The 20855-nt window shown below is 45.3% G+C and overlaps 1 protein-coding gene across 1 annotated transcript; it reads left to right on the forward strand.

Annotated features, from left to right (window-relative positions):
• Positions 1–1078: 1078 nt before the first annotated feature.
• On the forward strand, positions 1079–20591 carry ACOX2 (acyl-CoA oxidase 2). Its single transcript, XM_009284397.2, has 15 exons — positions 1079–1202; positions 2234–2411; positions 3627–3789; positions 6063–6214; positions 6742–6849; positions 7602–7721; positions 8202–8317; positions 8932–9104; positions 10228–10390; positions 11096–11286; positions 12444–12605; positions 13617–13722; positions 16833–17050; positions 18796–18928; positions 19855–20591. Exons 2-15 carry the CDS (start codon positions 2252–2254, stop codon positions 19915–19917), a joined length of 2028 nt encoding a protein of 675 aa, XP_009282672.1. The 5' UTR covers positions 1079–1202; positions 2234–2251; the 3' UTR covers positions 19918–20591.
• The last annotated feature ends 264 nt before the right edge of the window (positions 20592–20855 follow it).

Raw genomic sequence — 20855 nt, forward strand, 5'->3', positions numbered from 1 at the left:
GCTGCACAATGGCTTCCAGCTCCTCCTGTTTGCCGCCCATGCTGCGTGCATTGGTGTAGATGCACTTGAGCTGGCCTATCGATTTCGCCCCCAGCATTGGCATGCCACCGCTAGGCTCATCTCTAGTGAGCCTGGTTTTATCCCCTTCCTCCTTCGGACCTAGTTTAAAGCCCCGCCAATTCATGAGCGAGAATCCTTTTCCCCCTGTGAGACAGCTGAATTCCATCTGTCACCAGCAGGCCCGGTGCCGTGTAAACCTCCCCATGATCAAAAAAGCCAAAATTCCACCGATGGCACTGGATCACTCAGGCTTAAGCTTAAAATTATAGTTATGCAAAACTACATTTGATTTCCCATCCTTTGTTTAACTTCCTGTGCTAAAGCAACTCTATGGTACGGTGAATCCCACCTGTTTCACCTCCTTCCCTGACAAAGCAGTTTCTAGTGAGAGACAAGCAGGTCTGAAGCAGCAGCACAGGCTCATCAATGAACTGTGGGCAGGAGGGACTCCTCTCCCGTCCTGCTCATAATGATGTAGCCAGGGGGGTGTGAGTTTCCAGTGTCTAGCTGCCCACTAGACACCAGGACAGACTGCAGCGGGGACAGATTCAGGATCGCCGGAGATGAAGGCAGCATGCACCCCGTGGCAACCTCCCTCCGCCCCCTGGCACAACCCAGCCGGCGAGGCACATCCCTGGTCTCCTGGCTTGCACCCCAAACTGCAGGAAGGGCTGAGGCAGTGCCGTAACCGAGCTGGAAAAACCTTGAGCAAGTCAAATCCACAGGCAAGGAGCAGTGAGAGCCCAAGGGGGGGCTCTCCTCCATCCTGAGCAGACTACAAAAAAAAAAAATTAAAAATACAGGGACAGGGGCAGGGTGCCACTTTGGTGACAGAGCTGGACGTGCAGCCTCCAACACACAAATAGCCTGAAGTGAGATCAGAAAAATTGCATTTTTTTTACATGCAGAGGCTCCAGCCCTTTCGGCACTGGGAGCTGTGGGATTTTATGCTTAGCAGGCGCAGATGCCGCTGCCGGCAGAGGTCAGCTCTGGCACGCCGCTGCGCACACGCAGAAACACCCACGGGCCTGGTCGAGCTCCATTGGCCCCAGGACCAAGGTCCCTGCAGTGGGGACACGGGGAGCGTGGCCCAGGCAGGTAGGCAGCAGCCAGACAGCTTCCTGAAGGACGCGTGGGACAAGGTACGTGGGGTTTTGCGTTTGCACATAGCAGACAGACACACAGATTTTTTTCTTACGCAGCCTTATGGAAGAGGGAGCTGGCGGCTGAGCCGTCCCGGTGCTCCCATGCCGAGTGCGGCGCTTCCTGCTCAAGGACAGGTCTGGGTTACTCCAATCTTGTGCACTTAGCATGCTGCTTTGAGGCTTTTCTCCCCTGCCGGACAATAAGACACATTGCATTAAAGGTCTAAATATCAGAAAAGCAGGAATTAAGAACATATTTGCAAGAGTTTCCAGAGTTTAAATTTCTTTTAGTATTAAAAATAGTTCAGGAAGGCAGGCAGCCTCTTCAAAGGAAAAATCTGCTTTATTTTCCACACACCACACTTTTTTTTATTAGTATCCTGTGACAAATCCTGCTAACATGGGAATTACAAGGTTAAGAGTTAATGTGAAGCTGAGCCCTGTGGGAAGCAGGACCGAGGCAGCATGGGCAGAGCTGCCAGCGCAGCTCCGGGAGCCTCTTAGCAGGCACCCGTGGGCTAGGCAGCAGCGGCAGCGCCCAGCGGGGGGGGGGAACGGGCCAGGGACAGAAACTCCCTTAAACATTAACACATAGCTGTGGGATATTCCAGCAGTAACTTCTCATAAAATATTGGGGACAGACTGGTGAGAGAAAAAGATTTTATGTTTAAAAAAAACCATCATAAAACCTGCAATTTGAGCTCTCAACAGTGCCCTAAATTTTAATTGTCCGTATCATTGCAATGAGGACAAGACAGCGCCTAAATATTCATGCAACCCATTTGGTTTTTTTTAAACTAACATGGAAATGTGCCTGTTTATGTACAAAGTACATTCCTACACCTATTTTGCTGAGCACAGTGCCCTGCGATAGCTGTGCCCGCAGCGCAGGGAGCCATGCCCCAGGTTGCCTGAGCAGGTACAGCATCCTGGCCAACCTACTGAAATTGCTCCTCGCTGCGCCCAACACCTTCATCAGCCATGCACTGAAAGGGTGCCAGCACCTAATGAGCTACACCCCTTCCCAGAGCAGCTCAGCCTCCAGGATGGCTCTGCTAGAGACCAGCAAGTACTCGCAGGGCTCAGTCCTCGGCGGCATGAATCCCGACCTCGCCAGCGAGAGGCAGACGGCCTCCTTCAGCGTGGAAAAGCTCACGGCCCAGCTGGATGGTGGTGCGGAGCACACTCGGATACGGAGGGCAGTGGGTGAGTGAGCCTTACGAGGCCTCTGGCTGCGGGCTGGTACAGAACATGCCTACATCCCCGCTGTTTCTGCTTCTCCTTTGCATGATGGGTTTTGTGCTCCCAGGTATTTGCTTATCGCCCATCTCTTAAAAAAGTGGGAGCGTGGAGTTGGAGTCCCTGCTAGTGTAAATCAACACGACTCCTCCGCAGCCACTCCCGCTGTCTGAAGCTTTTCCCCTTGCCTGCTCCCATCCCCAGTATCTCTGGCAAGACTGGCTAAACTGGAATACAAGGACCGAGGGTCACACGGGCAGGCATCTTTGTGCAAGAGGGATGTGCGCAGGGACTAGCACTGCTGCGCAGCGATGCACGCCATGCGTGAACCACAGCCAACAACACTTTCGGCACATCAGGCTCATCCAGGTGGGAGTTCCTTGTGTGGGTTGGCTTGGCCAGGCTGAGCTGCTCTCACTCATGATGGGTGTGCTGAAAAATGACTGGGTGCTCAGAAGAAACAGAGGAAAAAAAAAACAAAGCAAGCTCTTTTGTCTCTTTAACTACCCCCATATGATACCCTTATCAAATGAAAATGGCACAGGCCACTGGGATCTCACGCTTCACTGTGCAACTGGAGTTCAGTAAAACCTTAAATGTGAATGGACTCAAAGATTTCAAGGCAAAAAGGGAGCAGCCGGAGCATTCAGGCTGACACAGAAAGAGCAAACTCAAGAGTCGCTTTGCAGTGCTGTGAAGGGCTGGTAAAGTCCCGAGCTGAAGCGCTGGTGCTGAGTGGGACACCCAGCAGCTCCGGCCATTAGCTGCCCTCCGGGCAAAACCAGCTAACCGCAGCTCTTGCTCCTGTCACAGCATGGGAACAGCAATTAGACAGAGAGGTCCATGGCATTTTCTGTCTGAGGCACAAAGTCACCTCAGACGCCCTGACCAGGGACGGTGCCTTACCCTGCAGGGTCACTATTCCACTCAACAGACCCCTCTCTCAGGCCCACTCGCTTCCCCTCCCCTCCTCCTTCCCCAAACCCACCGCTTTTCAGCGTTAGACATGAGAGCCATCAGAGCCAGCACTGGCAAAATAAAACCTGCCTGCAGTCACCCTAAAAAGTCACAGCATCAGTATCCATGACCCCCAGCCCTGCCCGCTCCTCCCGAGCAGGGCTCGAGGCACTGCCTGCACCTCCCCAGCCCCAGGAGAACCAACTCTTCTGTGTTGCTTTGCAGTTGAAGCTATCGAATGTGACCCTGTATTTAGCAGAGAAAATCAGTATTTCCAGAGCCAGAATGAGAGGTATGAAGCAGCAGTCAGAAAGGCTGTCCATCTCCAGAAAAAGATGCACGAGATGGGATGGACTGAGGACGGACCGGAATTTAAGTACATTTACAGGTGATTTTTTTTTTTTTTTAATGTACAACTAATTTTTTGTTAAAAGTTTTGTATGCCAACAAGAATCGGCTTTAGCAAAGGCTGGGAGAGGCCAAGAATTGACAGATAAGGTTTTGATACAAACGTGCTGCAGGTTTTTACTTTAGCAGCACGCTCAGGAAAAGGGAAAATGATGATACACGGCAGGGAACTTCTCAAAGAGCAGCACATGGGTACAGCGTGATAGATCACAGCAGTTCACATCCCCAGTGTGATATTTCCACTTCAGCAAGCTCCTTACTTATGCTGAAAACCCATATTGTATTAAAAAAAAAAAAACCACTTAGTTTGTAGGTAAATGGAATAAAATTAAAATCACAATCCTTTCCTTAAAAAAATTGTCTTAACACTTTGCATGGAGTTGAGCCCCACATTTTAATTTTAATTGCTTGCCCCTCCTTCCCCCCTTTGCTAAATCAAAGTACCAGTTTGCCGTTACCCGATGCAGACTCTTAGTTTGGTGGGGTTACATACTCAGTAAGAAGGTGCAAGTTCAAAAGCGCCATTCAAAAGGGCAATGCCTGCACCTCACAAATCACCGCTGACACTCAAAGTCATTTCCCAATATTTCATCATATGAAAGATTATAATTTTTTTACACTAAGCTCTTTGCCACCTACAGCGAGTAGGACTGATAAAGGGGGAAATCTTCCATCAAGAGCTCTTGGACCCGATCATTATATTCCCAATAAAAAGCAGCTCTCTGCTCCTCCCTCAGAAGAAAAGAAAAATCCCAGCAGATTTTAAAAACCTGACAAAACTCAACCGCCTCTCCCACCTAGGTCTGCTGTTATCAGGCCCCTGACGCCAAGGGCTTCGGCAGGGCCAGCCCTCTGCTACCACGTTTTGCTGGATTAAGAGCACAGCCTGTCTCGCAGGACAGCTCTTTTCTGGTGAAACACCAGGTGAGCACCAAGCTCTTACTGACAAAGTCCTGGTGCCTGCTGGTGCCAGACACAGTGAATCACTTGCGCACATTTAAAAGCCTGCTTTTTTAAATCATAGTTAAAGTAACATTATTTCTGGATGGGCTGCCAAGGGTTCATTAAGTCTTTGTCTGCCAATCAAAGCAATTTCCCTTTAACTTCTTTGTTCATATTTTTCCCCCCACTTTTCCAGCATGACCGATTCTCTCTCAGGGCCAGTATAAAAGAAAGGGTGCAGTCATTTGTTAACAATAAAAGGTATCTATTTAGAATGAGATGCTCTCTAGAGCACTGCAGTAAAGCAACGTGCTAACAGCCATACAATGCCACCGAGAACAGCAGAGCCACTTATTTTTGGGTGTGAGAGGACACGTACTTATATCTGTGAGGTGATTCAACCATATTCTGAGGAACCCCAGGAAGAGGGACTATATTCCTCATATTTTCTTAGGATTTCTCGCACACAAAATAAAAAAACAAATGAGTTTCTGATTTGCACCATGGAAATTACTGTACCCAAGTTCCCATACACAGCTGCTGGAGTAGAGCTGCATACGTCCTAAAAAGCACTATCAGCTGGCAATGGCGAAGGACCTGACCAGACAATAAACCAGGTGTTACAAGGATGTATTTGAATTTTTCCACAAGAAAAAAAACATCTCAAGTCAGGCCAAATCTCCATGAACCCCAGTATTGTTCACTGACAGTGACTGACAGCAAACACCCAGGGAATAGCACAGCAACAAACCCAACATACCGGAGTATTTCCCCAGAATGGGAATGGGAAGGTTCAGGAAATCCAGGTTTCAGGTTCCTACATAAGTAATTCAGTCCAACGTGCCCCACAGTGAATTGCCAGGGTTTAGGGGTTTTACGGTAGGGTGGTGGGGTTTTTTTTAGCTCAGCCTTAAAATGTGACTTAAATAATGAGAAAAAAAATCCTATGAAGTAAAATCAAGATACGAAGGGCTCACAAGCTATCGGAGCCACAGGAGCTTTGGAGCTGCGCTGTGTTTTTAGGAGCTCAGCATCTGCTACTCAGAACAGATAATTCTTCCAAGAGCAAGTGAAATAATGAGCTAGCAACACTTAAGCAAACTATGTTACGAAAGAAGGAACAAAAGCAGCTTGGAAGAGCACTTTTCCTGCAATACTGTGTTGGTACTGGATGTTGGGTGAGGTATGACAATGCAGAAATCAAAAGGCAGCAGGTGGTACTGTCTGCTGACCGCCACAGTGTCACTGCCTCATTCATCACATCCCTGGAACTGCATCTGTGTAAAAATACCCCTCGTGCCTTCTCTGCAGGGCACTGTCAGGAGACATCGCGTTTCTCCTTCACCGCATCTTCATGAGAAGTATTTCGGTGCTGGGCTCTGACAAACAGATTGCCAAATGGATTCCTCTCGCCACCCAGTATCAGCTCATTGGAAGCTACGCCCAGACCGAACTGGGGCACGGTAAGGCTGCAAAGAAAACACAGCATTTCCGTAGGACAAGAGGCTCTGGCCCAGATTCTCGGGGGAATTTGAGTTCAAGCTGTCTGTGCTTCACTGAGGCAGGGGTGGCTGGGGGTGTGGGAAATGCCACCTGCGTGTTAGAGGTTGATGTCCTCAGCGTTCCTCTGCAAGCTGGAGATGCGCTGGCTTTGGTTTTGCCAATGTGGAAAAAATAACAAAAGCGAGGGTGAAAGCTCATGGTTAGATACCAGGCAGTCACCATCGGTGGAGGGGATCAGCCAGGCAGCTTGACCAAGTTGATGGTTGTCACCATGAAGCAGGCAGCTTGCCTGAGTATCATTGGCTCAAGAGATCTTTGCAGGAGACGGTGTGGGGTCACTGGGAGCATCGTCCCACAGTTCTCATTAGGAGGGTCAACCACAAAACCCTGGTAATACCCACACTAGCCTCCAGGGATCCTCCACTCTCTCCATCCTTGTGATACACCAGGAGATATTTTGTTTGTTTGTTTGTTTGTTTTTAAAAAGGTACTTATCTTCAGGGTTTGGAAACAACAGCAGTCTTTGATATCACTACGCAGGAGTTTATACTGAACACACCAAAGATCTCTGCCATGAAGTGGTGGCCTGGAGACAGTAAGTACCAGACACAGTATTTTGGTTTTCCTCATTTGCCTCCTTCAGTTACTCGGTCTGCCCTGCTCAAGCTCCATGTTTGAGGACCCAGGTGCTAGCAGAGGACTTCAGTAAGAGATGCACACATCAAGAGGCAAGTAAGAGACCAAAGGGTTTTGTACAAGTTCAAAGGCCAGGAGGGAGCCACCATCATCTATCAAAAGCCCTTGGGTGGCAGGGCTGGAGAATTTCACTCAGGGAAACTCCTGCGTCTGCAGGAATCAATCTTCTCTTCTTTGTAAATAATACTCAGATGACCAAAAACTGCAGGGAGGTCATCAGCATAAAGGATCAGCATAAAGGATTCAAGTCATCAGCCAGTCTCAGCATAAAGGATTCAAGTGTGAAATTCATGGCTCCCTTCAGGAAGGTATTTCACAGAAAATAGCTGGAGTTACTCTAACAGCCACAGCACTTCCCACTCTCTCAGCACTGCATGAACTTTAACTACTTATTTTTTCTCATCTGCTGATGCAAACTGTTCATCCAAGCCTCATGGGCCACGACAGAGGCAGAAGGGTGATGCAACTTCCAAGAGCAGGCTCAGAACGCAGATTTAGGCAACCTCCAGCTTCCAGCATCTGTGGATCACAGCTACCCTGACCCATATGTTAGCAAGACCTAACACATAATTAGCACTGACCGCTGTTAACTGTGGGAGTGTTTGCGCTGTATCATGTCTTAAGGGAATGGGGCTGTTTTTCTTCTCGCAGTGGGAAGGTCAGCAACCCACACAGTGGTCTTTGCTCAGCTGTACATCCACGGGAAGTGCTACGGCGTGCATCCCTTCATCGTGCAGATACGCAGCCTTCAGGACCATTCACTCTGCCCAGGTAAATGACCCCAGACATCACAGCACTTGTGCAGGTGCTCTGCCTATTTTGCCCTTAAATGTTTTCTAAAACATTGGGCCCGGGGAGAGAGTGTTATAAATTGCCAAAACCAAACCAACCAAGACAAATACCCAAGGCATAGTTATCATTAACCCCAACCTTTTTATCTAAAGGAAGATTTAATGTATCTTCAGGCATATCCAGACCAAGCCTCCTTCTTAACCAGAAGCCTGGGCTGCTCTGACCACCTCTGCATTAACACCTCAGTTCTGACCCCAGCCAACACGAGTAACAGATGGATCATGGAAACAAACTACCACAAGGCATTTGAATGCCTGTTTCACCCCTCAGACAAGATCACCCATGCTGGGGAAGAAGCAGAGCTGAATGTGCCCTTCCTTTGAGATCCCCAGCCTGACACAAAATGGGGAGAAAAAAGTTCAAGTGGGAATAAGCAGGCTATGTTTCCTCCCGCTGCAGGCATAACTGCAGGAGACATTGGTCCCAAAATGAATTTTGAGCATGTTGACAACGGCTACCTCATGCTGCAGAACGTGCGCGTCCCCAGGGAGAACATGCTGAACAAGTTTTGCGAGGTATGCACGGACTCACATCACAGACTCGCCTGTCAGACTCTCATCGCACGGCGAGAGAGACGACAGGGACCTGCCTAAATTTAGGACAAAAATCTTCCTTTGAGGTGTCTGCAAGTCTCTGCAGTTTTATCAAGGGCAGAAGTTACCTGAATCCTAAATGAAACTCGGTGTCAGGAATTCCACGTTCAGAGGTTGGGAATCACAGGGCAGGCAGAACCTATCTATCTGAGCCAGAAGCAGTAAGAGTTTGTCTCTTCAAAAGGATATCTTTCATCCGTCATACACAAAAATATTTAGTTTTGCGTTCAGTGAAGGATTTCGATGTCTATTTTATTCTACGCATAGACATTACACAACCATCCAAGTATTGAAGTATTGAAGAAGGTGGCATCTAACATCTTCTCTCTACTCTAGGTTCAACCAGATGGCACCTATGCAAGATGGGGGTCACAGAAGATTAATTATTTCACAATGACGACAGTGCGCATTTCCCTCATTTCAGACGAAGTTATAATACCTCTAATTCCATTTTATTCTACGCATAGACATTACACAACCATCCAAGTATTGAAGTATTGAAGAAGGTGGCATCTAACATCTTCTCTCTACTCTAGGTTCAACCAGATGGCACCTATGCAAGATGGGGGTCACAGAAGATTAATTATTTCACAATGACGACAGTGCGCATTTCCCTCATTTCAGACGAAGTTATAATACCTCTAATGAAAGCTTGCACCATTGCCATCCGATACTCTGTGGTTCGCCGGCAGTCCAAGTTAAAGCCTGGGTAATGCCACGCAAGTCCGCAGCGGTGGGAAGGGGACCATACACCATGTTCCCCCGCACCAGTCTGTATTTCTACTTTTCATCTTATCTTTCAGCACATCACTGGCTTATTTCCTGGCCCAGATAGGGTATTACAAACATGCTTCCCCATTATTTACATTAACGAGCTTCAGTCAAAGTACCAGAGAATGTTTACAGTTCTTTCTAAGATAAGTTTCATAGTTTGAATAGCTCAGCGGTTCACACAGGCAACTTATTTTTCTTATAACTGGCCTTCCCATGTAATCCCATAACTCAGCATCATCCAGACAAAGCGGACAAGTTGCTGAATTCTTATTCCATAGCATCCTACTAGTAGGCGCGACATTAAAATACCTTCCAACATCCACAGTTCCAATATCCACACTTTACAACACTGAAATTTATTAGTCTGGTAAGAATCCCTGTAATTTTTAAATAGATATTTTCATTTGAATGGATTCCCAAAATTTCCACTTAAATCTCCTTTCAAAAGCAAGAAGATCCTAATAAGAACATGGTTTGGTTCAAACACAAACCAAACACAAGAGTACAGCATGCTGAACTATTGTAATAATCAATTCCATCATTTGAAGTCCTAAGTGTACCAACTACAGCAAAAGTGGTAAAGAACATCCAAAAAAAGCCCAGAAAGCTTAAAATCATTTAGACTCAAATATTTTCAGAGAAACCTATCTACACCCAGGGCCACAAGATCCAGTTTGAAAAGCAAAAGTTTTTCAGGGTGCAGTGCCACCGCCTCCCCTATGACACCTAACAACTTGCTGTCCTTGAAGGCTTCATCCTCATCCTCTCCCGCAGTCCCTGTTCCCCCTCCGTACCGACTGATCACACGTTGCAGCCTTTTCTACTCTGTTAGGCTGGTTCACCAACACAGCAGAAAAATCACTTTTTTTCCTGGTCGGGCTTGTTTCTCTAACAGCTTAGCAAGCTGGGCAGATTTGCTGCCGTGAGATCGGCTCAGTCCTGTTCACATACTGCTTCTTGGTAATGCAAAATGCCGTTTTTCATTATGCAATAGGTAAACTAACAGTAGCTACGCCCATGTCCATGCTTTCCCTACTTCATCAGCTGTCTTCCAACAGGGAAGAAGAAGCAAAAATCCTTGACTACCAGACTCAGCAAGAGAAATTGCTGCCACAGTTGGCAGCAGCCTATGCCTTTCATTTCATCAACAACTACCTGCAGGAGCTATTTGACAAGGTGTACAGAGAGATCCAGGGGAAGAAGTTCGACACGCTGCCGGAGGTGAGCTGCAGCAGGATTCACTCGTACAGCTGGTTTGCACTTAGGCTGCACTTCTCATCTCTGAGTACCAAAGTATTTTAGCAAACCGGACAAACATTCCTCTCACCACTAGATAACTACAGAGAGAGAAAGCACTAAGAGATCAAATGGCTTGTCCTAGGTCCACAACCAGTCAGCAACAACATTCGCTTCACCACCCCAAATTTTTGGCTTTGGGAACTATTGCAGAGTGAAAAGTCCTTGAAAAGCACACCCGTTCGATAAATACCTTGTTCCAAGTAGCTGGTGGTGCAAAGCTTTATTTCACAACTCCATCTACAAATGCACACGCAAATACTCACTTCTGAGCCAAAACCAAAAATGTTACTTTTTAGATAGAATGTAAGATTTCACAACTGGAAGCCTGAAATGAAACCACACTGAACAAGGGCTGCCAAAGCCACTGCTGGTTGAGAGAAACCCAAAAATGCATAAACTGACCACAGCATGCCCAGCACGAGGGTGTGCAGCATCCCAGGCAGAAACCAAAGGCCAGGTTCAGGAAGCTGGGTGCTACACCACATTGCAAAGGAGGATCTGACAGGGATTTCATGCCCAGAAATTGCACAAAATTAAAAAAGGAAACTTATCCTGAGCATTGCTTTAGAACACTTTCACCATTAACACTCTGCCTTTTTTTTTTTTTTTTTTTTTTTTTTTTAACAGCTCCATGCATTTTCGTCGGGCTTTAAAGCCATGGTTACTCAGTACTGCACTTCAGCAGTGGCGATCTGCCTCCAGGCATGCGGGGGACATGGTTACTCCTTGCTGAGTGGACTCCCTTCCTTGTATACTAAAATAGTTGCCTCTTGTATTTATGAAGGGGAAAACACCATTTTGCTCCTGCAAACTGCCAGGTAACAATTCAAACTGGTTCATCTAAAAGCCTGCCCCCTCATTCATTCAACCTCTACCACTTCTTCTCCAAAACCAGTAAAACCAGCTACTCCTTTCTCACAGCACCTTCTAAAAATACAACTCAGGACATAAACTATTCATGTCTTCTGTCTAACAGGCATGGAGGTGTGTGGGAATCAGATTATATCTTCTATTTTTGGTTTGGGGATGTATGCAGGTGCTGTTCTGCATAACCTCATTTTCCATCTTTGTCTAGCAGCACAGCAAAAGCATTGCTATACAAGTTTGCGTTTTATTTTTTTAAGCAACTGATGTAACACGATATTGGTAAAGTGAGGTTGAGCCAGAAAAGGTGAAGTTGTTGAATACTGAAAGCGGATGAGTCATGCTCCAAGAACACCGCTTTCCTCCGAACACGCAGACTGATGATTATCCAGAGTAGATGAAATACAGGAGAAAGAAACCACAGCTGCTTGAACTTTTAATAACGTGTGTTTTTACTAGAAGGAGAAAATCAGTACACTTCCCGGGGACAGAAGTGCTACCACGTAGCTCTGTGCTTGCATGCAGACACCTCTGTACTCATTACTGCCTCTTCTTGCAAGATCAATAGCAAGGTCAATAGAAATGCTGTAACCTTTTACTTCCAGACCTGGTCAGTCTAGGTCATAGCAGAGGTGCCAAAAAAATAAGGGGGCGGGGAATGCTCCTTGGACACATGTTTAGCTCCAAGAAAGGGTCTCATGTTTGTTAACATAATGTGACTGTGTGTTGGGGATCACAGAGGGTAAGACCAAACCATCATTAAGGCTCCCAGAGCATTAAGACTCAGGCTGCAAAGTTGATAATGTATCTAATCACCATGCTCCTGAGACTGCTAATAGCCACAGCAAGTTTCTTCCTAAAAATTCATCACTACAGATTGCTGTAGCATTAAATACGGTAGACAGGCTACCCCTGAGACCCATCACAGATCAGGTTACTGCAAATAACGTGCAAAACAAAAGGTCATTACTTGTTCAAGCCCGTTCTGGACCACTGATGGGATGCGTCACACCTTGCTGCTCCTCACTTGAGCCCACTTTACTTTTTGCGTGACCATTTGCTGCATGGGGATCACAACCATACCCTGCTCTGACTGTTACCCTCTTCCCAGGTTCCTGATTAAGTGCTTCATGGCAGCCAGCGCTGGCCAGCCTGTTCCGCCATCTGTCACTTATCTGGCTGCAGTGAAACCCGGGAAGTGTCCAGCCAAGAACAAGTTGGATTTTCTCAGTCCAGATGTTTACGCTGAAGCCTATCAACACATGGCAGCCAGGTCAGTACGGAGGACAGGAGACAGGGTTTCTCTCTTTGACATCAGAAATGTGTTAAGAGCTCAGCTTCTTCCTTGCTTTAAAGGGAGGTAAAATAACATAAGTTACACAAGAATTGACACCATCTGCTCCTGAAAGAGAAAAGGGAGACTCACACAGGATGAACAGCCATGTCAAATGTTCAGTATGAAGCTTTCACATTCAGAACATCAGAAGTTTTTAAGCCACGTGCTACCTAACGACTATATTCCAGAGGTGATTCTATACCGAGCTGATGGCACTATTTAAGTAAATCCCAGACCACATCACTGAGTTGCCATCCAGTAAAACCTTTAGGCAACTGGACGCTGTGCAATTCTACACAGACAGTTAAGATTTCACATACCTGTGAAACTGATGTTTGTTTTCAATTAACACCACAGCAAACACAGAGCCTCTCGTTCTGTCTGTAGGCTTTCAACTACACATTCAGCTACTCGACACAAATAAAAATGGTATCATGAGTTGTCTCATTAGTATTATGTGCACAGTTATGGGCCACATATGCATCGTCTCTGAAAACCAGGTAAACAGATAGACAACCCTGCTGTCATTCAAATCAGTGTAAAAACAGAGCCATTCTTCCGAAAGCTTCAGTGTCAATGGGAGCGGGATTTGGATCCCTGTGTAGAAAAGTAGAAACATAATGTAACATCAGTCCAGTATTACCACCACTTTATTTTGTTTTGCAAACTCGCCTTACAACACACACAACCCAAGAAAAACCCAGCAGACCCCCTGGTAAACTACCCGGGAAGCCGAGAAGGCAGAAATCCTTCAGTACCGGGGTGGTCCGGCTGCTTCTCGCAATTTGTACTTAGATCTTGCATAATCTAAGTTCGCTCATACTGAGTGTAGATAACTTCAAATGTCAGAAATGCCATTTTGCCAAATGATCACACACAAGTCTGAGTATGAAATGAGTGCATGTGGGCTGCCATATTCATATACAATATGCTTTTTCAATTTTCCAGACTCATAAGCAGCACAGCAGCTAAGCTACAGGACTTGATTCAGTCTGGAGTCAAAAAGACCGACGCGTGGAACCAGTGCACAGTGCAGCTGGTGCAGGCTGCGAAGGTTAGCAAAATTTATCTGCTTATTTGACATTTGTCTTTAGGATACAATATGCAACAGAAACAGCACGATTAGCTTGAAGTCTCAGCGCTGTTTATTGTTTTCTGTTAGGATCTAAGGGACACCACAAAGACCAGGGCACCACTGTGGTCTGCATGGTGGAAAAATCGTAGTAAGAAGCAATTCCTGATCTGAAGAATTTGCCATCTGAATAGGCCAGGTAGAAAAAGACTAGAGGGAGTAGAAATGAAAGGGAGGGAGGGGGAAAAACAAAAAAACAAAACAAAAAAAACATTCACGGTTATGCTGCCACTACTAGCAGAATCAGACCTCCCATATCCTGCAACAAGAACCCACCAACTCCAGCTAACGCTCACCTTTTTATAAGAATCCAGCGCTTCTGGCTCCCGGAGGAAAGCCTCCCCAAAGCCACCCCACTGAAAGCTGGTGGAATCACAGCAAGGGTGAAACATGCCTGGTATTTCTTACATCTACCACTCTCACAAGGAAAGAAAACCACAAACATTCACGGTTATGCTGCCACTACTAGCAGAATCAGACCTCCCATATCCTGCAACAAGAACCCACCAACTCCAGCTAACGCTCACCTTTTTATAAGAATCCAGCGCTTCTGGCTCCCGGAGGAAAGCCTCCCCAAAGCCACCCCATTGAAAGCTGGTGGAATCACAGCAAGGGTGAAACATGCCTGGTATTTCTTACATCTACCACTCTCACAAGGAAAGATAACTGCAGGGAAAACAACGAAAAGCAGCGATAACTCCAATGTTAATTACTTCTGAAAGAAAAATAAAATCAAAGTCAAATTAATGAGAGATTCAAAACCAACTCCCAGTTCACATGGATTAGACAGGCAACCAGCATGCCTTCAGCTGAAGTAGGGTCAGGACAGCAACATTTGTTCCCCGAAACAGGGGTTAGTTAGTACAGAACTAAGCAGAAAAGAAAGCAAGAGGGGAGAAAAGCCCTAAATTTAAATGAAAACCAAAACCACCGATACTTCAGTATCTCCAAAAAAGAAAATTCTTTTTTTAATATGCCATTAAGTGCAATTCCTCTACGATTATGGTGAAGGCCGGCCTTCCTTCCTTCCTTCCTTCGCTGAGGAAAGGAAGATTTTGAAACAGATCCACAGCTTATTTTAACTTCATTCAATTTTTAATGAAAAACATCTTGCTGTAATCTGCCGTTCAGCCAGAGCCAACCCAAACTGAAATGGACTTAGCAAGAAGCCCCTGACAGGGGAAAAAGGAACCCCACACATACCTAACTGTGGTGATACCGTCTTGGTGATTTCATAGTAGGGAACAGCCCCCTTGTAGTCAGTCAATGAGATTAAGTCCTTGATGAGTCAAACACTTTCTCAGCAGCAGATGAGATCCTTTCAAAACCATTGGCAGCATTGATCCGCTCATACCAGTAAGCATGGTTATAATCCTTCAAAACAGAAACTCACTGAGTAAGGGAGCAAAGACTTGATCTCAGCAGCAGCATTTTTTGTGGTCACCTATCTGCCATGCGTCACCCCCCATTTTCAACTACACAGACTCAGTGGAAGCAAGTATTCAATGCTGTAAGCTTGAAAAAGAGCAGAAAAAAATGTGTCATTGCCTCAAAAATAAAGGAGACCTCCTATAATCAAAGTGACTTTTTAAAATTACTTTCCCAATAATTGTTTAAATGTAAATATATTTTTAGTGGAATGAAACTGAAGCAAAATGTTCCTATTTGAGATTACCTCTAGAAAAGGCTCTGACCAGCACTCCCCGCACACAAACCTGAACAAGCCGTTCCCTCCTGCACCCACTCAAATGGGTGGCCAAGGTCTCTGGACTGAAGAGCAGGGAGACCACGTGTCAGAGGAGGAGCTGGAATTCAGCTCCCTCTGAGAAGTGAGGAGGAGAACCTAGACACGGGACTAATCAGAAATAAACTATTTCTGAAGAGCCCTGCAGAGGGCTGGCTGTGGTATTGTCTGTGGCAATTGTGCTGGTAGACTCTTCAGAAAATGGGATCTGGGCCCCCAAAGTTTCTTAGATACTTCAGGGAGAGGAAGAGTCACCCAAAACCCTTGAGTTTCCCCCGTAACTTTAAAACCTTGATAGCCTGCTGCCTTCCTGGGGCACTTCTGTATTTACTTCTTATTCCACACCTTCCCTGGAGACTCACCCACACGACTGGCACAGCAGCTATATGAACTGATGCCTGCCAGCTCTCAGCTGAGTGGCTCAGACACTGGGTACGGCTTTGTTGCAGACTCCGCACGGGTTAATTGCTTGAGTAGACACCCAGCTTCTCAGGCAGGTTCTGCAGTCCACGCTGGCCTCCACGCTGCTTGACCATGCAGGCAGGAAGAGCTGCAGTGCAGGTGTGCCGTGCTTACACCCGCAGCTGGGAGGAGAACTGTGCAGTGGGGGAGTGAACCCACGCAGATACCAACACCACCAATCGCCCGCAGTAATGTCAGCGTAACAAGAGTCACCCCCACAAACAGGTGGAGTCAGCCTGCTCCATTTGCTCTGGACCTCAGCTAGTATTTCTGTAACTTGGCAGTTAGACACTCTACTGATGTCTGACCCAGAAATTATCGGTTTACTTAAGACCACAAAAGCGAGAGGTAAGTTTGGTGGTTGTTCTCTGACAACAGATGTTTTCAGAGCTGAAGCCCTATAGACACTGAGCCCAGTGTACCATGAGCCCAAGGCCTTCAACAAAAGAGTTTTCTCCTGTTGATGTATAACCAAAATTCACTTGCTAGGGGTCAACACAAGCACATTCCAATGTGTTTCGATCACACAAACTCTTTGGGGTATTCGTCAGAAATATTTAGAATAAGTACTACCATGATTTCTGAAACGGTTTTCTGGAGTTTACAAATACCACAGCGTTGACTGTTTGCACCCCCAATTCTCTCCTCTACTGTCGCTGTAAGACATGAATGCAAAAGGCCTGGTCAACCAGCAAACAAAGAATACAGACTGGAAAAGTGCCAGGGAAATGAAAAGGTTTTATATTCTTTGCGAGAACATTTGAGTCACTTGGCCTACTAAAAGTGTTTTGAGGTGCATTCACTGTTGATTGTATTTGTTTTCCAGGCTCACTGCCACTACATCACAGTGAAAAACTTTGCAGAAACTGTGGAGAAACTCGAGACCAAGGCTGGCATCCAGAAGATTATGAAACATCTTTGTGACCTCTTTGCATTACACGGGATCTTCTCGAATGGAGGAGTCTTCTTGCATGACGGATATGTATCTGGAGCTCAAATGGACATGGTCACAGCATCATACCTGGACCTCCTGGCTGTCATTCGGTGAGCTGCTCTAGCATGAGAGGAGATACACAGCTATTCAGTTTGTCCCTGGGATAGATATAAAATGGTGCTGCTGTACCTATGGCAACATCTCCAAAGTCAATTCACCTCATTCGGTTTTTATTTTCATTGCCTGGCAGCACTAGAAATTGATTGAAACATCTACACAGAGCTCGTTTTCACAGCAAAACAGACCTAAGTATCCAGCTCCTCTGCAATCTCTAAATTAAAGTTCTGTAACATGAAATCTTAAATTATAAGTCAAGAAATCCTGAACACTTTCTACCATTTGCAGTAGAGCGAAAGCAGGAAAATATGTAGTCAGAGCAGCACTGGCAGGAGGCAGCCGCAGCAACTGATCATACACTGCAAAATCTGCTTAAGCCGCAGCTAATACAGCCTACTCTGTTGCCATGGCTGAGTTGCAACTGGTACCCAAACAATCCTGCCTACAGCTAGTTCAGATGCATCTGCTCAACACCATTTATTACTAACTATGTGAATTCTGAGATATGCTAAGGCTTTAACTTACCACAACACTCGCAAAGGCTTTTTGACAAAGGATTCATCTTTCACTACTCAGTGCTGTTTGTTAAGAACAGATTAACTTACAGTGCAGAGAAGTGAGTTGCTACTGTATGTAAAATTCTACTTCAGCCACCTGGAGAGCAACAAGAATACACCATAACCAAGAGCTGAACAGGACAGAGCCAAACAGCAAGCATTTTCAGAACGGATCACAGAATTCAAGTTAAGCGATAAGCTTAACATAACGTTTTCGAAAGCCTAACACATTGTCGTCTCTGGAATTCATTGCAAGTTCTCTGTGTTAGCCCATGCCTTGTTAACAGGATTCAAGAATGGAGCTGGTATTTACCTGGGTAATTAGAGTCAGTTATTTACAATTAGTAGAAAGGATACACACACTTCCCGGTCTGTAGCAAAAACCCAGCCTTTCCCAAACCCCCAAACAGCCCTTCCCCAAAAGGGACTGGTAGATGCAAATGCCAACATTTGAGCAAACCGCTTTGCATCCCTGTACCTCAGGTGTGGGTACAGCCAGCACGACTTCCTACACCCAGGACGACAGGAGGACGAGGAAAAAGAAACCATCTCCTGCTTAGGAGAAGATGCTGTCATTACACACTTGTCCTTATGCTCTAGCTATCTGTTGCTGACTGCTGTCAGATTGGCCCCTGGGCTAGATGGGCCCTTGCTGCGGTTGAGGGTTGCTTTGTTCTTACACACACAAAGAGAGTAGAAGACCTTGACACCCCATGATGAGGTAATAGAAATACTTAAGAGTAGATGAAGGTTGGAGATCAGCAAAGCACTTCACATAATCTAGTAGCAACCTTATTCCATTTTGTAAGACAAACACAGGCAGCATAAGAAAAACAAAACAAACCCAACAAAAACCAAAACCAAGAACTGGCGGAGTCCACTGAGAAAACATCTTGACATGCGATTGAGTCCTAAATTAGGGACGGACCCCAGGTGATTACAAGACCCTGCAAATACCCATTCAACAGTACAGACAACTCAGGGCGTTAGTAGAACACGCCTCTGAGGGATCGAAAGCAGCAGGATTTTCCCCACAGTGTAGGCAAGGGGGAAAACTGGCACGAGCTTTTTAGGCTGAGGAACCCGGACAACTGACTTTCAAGTTTACCTTTGACTTATTTTCCTCCCTTACAAAGTAATACCCGCTTCAGTAATTTGAATCTCATTCACCTACTCCTTAGGAAGGATGCTGTGCCACTAGTGGACGCTTTTGACTTCACAGATAAGAGCTTGAATTCTGCGCTTGGCAGTTACGACGGACAGGTTTACCAACGGCTTTACGAGTGGGCTCAGAAGTCACCGACCAACAAGCAGGTATGGATGCTGGACTACAGCCAGGCAACTTCTGCATTAGCCAGAGCAGAAATTGTTTGCTTTTCTTTTAATAAAAGCAATACAGATAAAAGTAAGTCGAATAAGAGCCTTTAATTCTTAGTATTTTACTCTGAACAATGACCTGTGATACTCCAGTTATGCCACCGACAGTCTTAGCTCAGACATTTAACCTAACGATGAATTACAGCCCCAGAGTACTAGAGCTTGTACCCCGGAGCAGAACTGTTGTGTGCCACCAATGTGGTTTTGGTTTTTAAACTTCTATCACTGAGGTAACATTGTAGAGAATAAGCTAAAACAAAAGTCTGTTTACATAGTTTACATATTATGGAACAACACTGGATGGCTGCAAGAGCCACTAATTGCAGGGTATTTTCCATTCACTGGTACTTTTACTAGTGCAATACTTAATTTTTTTTTAATAATATGTTTAACCAGAACGAGTATAAACGTTAAACAAGGCAATTTCATCCTTCAGGGTCTTTAGCACTTTACTTTTACTTCTTAATTCATCCATATTGTGGAGTAATGTAAAATTCTGCACAATGCAAATAGCTATTGCTCTGTTTGAAAACTCATTTGCCTTAAGTGAGATTTTTACTGTGGTAATCAGCAACCCTTTGAAATTCTACAGCTGAACACAAAATTTGCCTTCAGCAAACATTCAAGTTCAAGCACATTTTGTGACATTAAATAGTATGCTGTATGGTTATGAAGTACATGCTGCTGAAGACAGCACATACTACAGGGAAAGAGATCTTGCATAGCTGAAGTAGCTGGCTGTTTGGGTTTTTTTAAATAGTCTAGCTTTCTATATTTCAGAGGTCATTCTTAAGAAAAAAATTATAGCCTTTTCCTTCTTCTTAATTACCATTAATCCCCTTCCACATTCTCTTTCTGAACAGATGAGCCCAGCCTATGAGAGGTATTTGAAGCCACTTCTTCACAACACGCTATCGAAATTATGAAGACCATGATCTGAGTGAAGGCCACACATCCCCTCCTGTTCTTTGCGCAGCAGTACATTTATGAAGCATCAGTAATGACTAATCAGAATTAATAATCAGTTGCTTACTTGCATTTGCAACAAGTATGAAACAAGATTCTTAGCCAGCCATTTGCATTTAATCAGACAGAAGCCAAACAATGCTGAGTGGTACCCACTGCTATGAGGCAATCTAGTCAGAAATAACCTAGGATTTGCTGTTTTCTAACCTGAAGTGTCCTGATAGCATTAAAACTATGCCATTTGGCTTTCTTATTCTTTTTCTAAATCCACTACCTGACGATTAAGGAAAAAAACCCACATTATGAGCTCCCCCTCAGTGTGTTATAACTGTACAGTGCCTTCAGGGAAAAAAAACAAAACAAAACACTTTACTGAAAAACCCAAGGAAGGTAAAATTATGGTCCTTGGTTTCTAGGAACAACTTGCTCTCTTAGGTCAAGAAGTATATTAGAAAGTACATGTTTGGACAATTAAAATAGCTCTTAACTTGCTCAGCAGTGGAGTATTCCTGGCTGATGAAGATTCAGACAAAGCTGATGCCGACTCCAGTCTGCAGCATTTACTTTCCCATTAGTAGAGCCGCTCATACTGTCTTTCTATAAATCTTGGGCTCCAATAAAGTGTGTTATTTGGAATACTGCTTCTCTAATTATTATACTTCATAATTATGGAAAGGACAGGCTGATCCAGGCCAGTCATTAATTTGCTAGTAAATTAAGCGTTGCAAAGAACATCTTGTGATTGTAATTCAATGCCAGTTAACACAGATATTTCTTACACGTGTTGCAGGAAGGAAACAACCACTTTTCCTGAGCTTCATCAGTTCAGCTTTTCTTTCCCCCCTTATAGGAACAATAAAGCTCTTACTGCCTCTTAATACAAAAGTCAAAACCCCTA

Source organism: Aptenodytes forsteri, unplaced genomic scaffold, assembly GCF_000699145.1.
Source record: "Aptenodytes forsteri isolate BGI_AS27 unplaced genomic scaffold, ASM69914v1 Scaffold53, whole genome shotgun sequence".
Classification (NCBI taxonomy): Eukaryota; Metazoa; Chordata; class Aves; order Sphenisciformes; family Spheniscidae; genus Aptenodytes; species Aptenodytes forsteri.